The sequence below is a fragment of the Muscardinus avellanarius genome (genome assembly GCF_963383645.1).
Source record: "Muscardinus avellanarius genome assembly, chromosome: 19".
Classification (NCBI taxonomy): Eukaryota; Metazoa; Chordata; class Mammalia; order Rodentia; family Gliridae; genus Muscardinus; species Muscardinus avellanarius.
In genome coordinates this window covers 49,674,037-49,676,774 of record NC_137805.1, presented here as the reverse complement: position 1 = coordinate 49,676,774, position 2,738 = coordinate 49,674,037, and the positions used below count along the sequence as shown (strand labels likewise).

At 40.8% G+C, this 2,738-nt stretch overlaps 1 protein-coding gene across 1 annotated transcript; it reads right to left on the bottom strand.

Moving 5' to 3' along the window:
- Positions 1-521: 521 nt before the first annotated feature.
- Positions 522-1,088, bottom strand: LOC308277509 (large ribosomal subunit protein eL43-like; the record flags this gene model as incomplete). The annotated part of the gene is made up of 1 exon (XM_080716709.1): positions 522-1,088. One exon carries the CDS (start codon positions 1,086-1,088, stop codon positions 828-830), a length of 261 nt encoding a protein of 86 aa, XP_080572835.1. The 3' UTR covers positions 522-827.
- Between the last annotated feature and the right edge of the window lie 1,650 nt (positions 1,089-2,738).

Sequence of the window (2,738 nt, the reverse complement as noted above, 5' to 3'; positions counted from 1 at the left end):
GCTCCTTCCTGACATACTTTGTATTAATGATTTATCGACTGCCTCTCAATTGGATTGTCACCTACATTAGTCTAAATCCACATGGGCAGGACTTTAGTCCAAGTGTTCACTTGTTATTTCATTAATTTCTGAGGCAGGGAATGTTTGTACTAGATAACCTAATAAATAGTACTAACTGCAGGGTTTGAGAAATTGCTTTCATAATTCTGAAAACTCAAGTCAGACCTGAGAACTTTTAAAGATTATTGCATTATCTAACAAGAGAGAAATTGTCTCATGTGTAAAACTGTCATGTCCCAATGAGATTGAACAGCCCATTGATTTAGTGTCTTACATTCATCCATTAGATTATTTTTAGATGTCCAGAAATGTTTTTATATTGCTTAATTTTAAGATAGTTTGATACTTAGAATTTCTATTAAGTTCGAAGTTCTCATAAATCTAGGCACCTCTTTTATTATTATTAAACCCTTGTGCTCATTTTCTACACGTTGTGCAGTTGAGTCAGTATTGGTGCACTATTACGAACTGAAGTCCTTAGTTTACATTACTAAAATTAGATTTTATTCTTAGCACTGAACATTCTATGGGCTTTGAAGAGTGACTAATGACTTGGATTCATCTTTACAGTACCATGTTCAATGGGGTCACTGCCCCGCTCTTTTTCTGATTAGTCCCTCTCTCTCCACAGCTACCATAAACTACTGACTTTTACAGTCTCGATAGATTTGCCTTTTCTTTTCTTTTTTTTTAAATACAAATTAACCCATTTATTATAGGCTAATGATGTCCCAAATGGTAGAGCATCTATTGGTCTTTCAATTCTTTCAGACTTGACTGATGGCAGACTTGACTGTGATGGCAGAAGTTGTGTTGTAGGTCCAGGCACCACCAGCCACAGTTTTCATGCAAGAACCACAGTGCCAGATGCCTAACACCTGTCTCTTCATCTTGGTTTTGCTGCAGAAGGAGCAGGTGTACTTGGTGTGCTGGCTGATTTCAATTTCCTTCACTATCTTCTGGAGGGAGGCACTGTAGCGGGTCCTGTATGTACTGACGAAGCTGACCTTCTTGGTGCATTTAGCCATGTTGATGCCACCTAGGCCCAGACCCAGAGAGGCTAGATTTGCCTTTTCAAGAATATCTGGCTGTTGGAATCTTAGAGTATATAGTCTTAGAGTATATAGCCTTTCTATGCTGGGTTCTTTGGAGTAACAATATGCATTGGTTTCTTCTGTCTCTTAGCTTGATAGCTGGCTGAATAGTATTCCATTGTATGGACATACCGCAGTTGATTTATCCATTCTGAAATTGAAGAAAGTCTTGGTTGCTTCTAAGTTTTGTCAACATGAATGAAGCTGCTATTAATGTGTGCGTTTTTATACAGAGGTAAGTTTTTTACCTTCTTTGGGCAAATATTGAGAAGCATGTTTATTTGCTGGATCATGGTAGTTATGTTTACTCTTGTGAAACTGAATGCAAGTATGTCCACTGTTGTGCCCAAGAACACTAAATGGTTTAACATTTTAGAAATGTTTTAATATTAACTCCAGTCCCATCTCACTACTCCCCCACCCTTATCATTCATACTCTACTTGACTATTTTTCCAAATGAAATTGCTTGTGGTATTGCATTGTATTTAGTCATTCTGACAAGTATCCTGCATGGGAAAGAGCTACTGTATTATTAGTACACATCTATCCGGATTTGGTAACCTGTAAGTCTGTGCAAGAGACATTTTTGTGATATGGGGGTTTGAACCCAGGAGCATTCTACCTCTGAGCTCTACCCCCCACCCTTTTATTTTGAAACAGGGTCTCACTTAATTGCTAATATCTCACTAAGATGCTGAGACTGTCTTCAAACTACCTCCTCTCTCAGCCTCCCAAGCATTGGTTACAGGCATGCACCACCATGCTTTGCTATACAAGAGACATTTTAATATGCTCTGTGTGTAGAAAGAGGAACTACATATACTTTTGAAGGTGTGCATATTTTCCTGAGAGTTTTGACAAACTCAAAATGGATTTACATAGTATCAGAGGGACTGTTCTTACTCTAAAAAAGGGGAAAAAAAGGAAGTGATAGATCTTGTCCTTTGTTTCCTAGTTTAAAATTTAAAAGCAATGTGATTGACTTTGATATGTGATTGAAATAAGATGAGGCGGGTCCCATCAGTGCACAGATATACAAGGGAGTCTAGTATAGATGATATGGATGCCTTTATTCATCCAGAGTCAGCCGCCCACCATCGCGGGCAGTTCCTTCCCCGTCCGCTCCCGTGTGGGCCGGTAGTAACAGGTGAGCAAGAGGTGAGCAAGAGAGCGTGCACGTGTCTGTTTCTCTGTGTGTCTCCTGTGTCTGAGGTAGCTGCAGCTACCTTAAATCGAGGGGAGTGGTCTCCTCTGTGAGAATCACAGAGCTCTGCCTCCTAGCTTCCAGCCCTGCCCCCTGTGGGGCAATGGCTTAAACCTATCATCCCAGCCTCTTTGACTAAGGGGGTAAGAGACAATGATTTTGACCCCCCTCTAGTTACTTCCTGCTGTCAAGGGGCATCGTCAGGGGCCCCAGGCCAGGAGACCGGAAGTGAGCGGAACTAAAATGCCCAGAATGAAAGTTCAGCAATAGAGTGCTTTATCGGAACCCATAAACAGGTTGGGAAGTGAGTGGAACTAAAATGACTGGAATGAAAGTTCAGCAATAGAGTGCTTTATCGGAACCCATAGACAGGACCGGA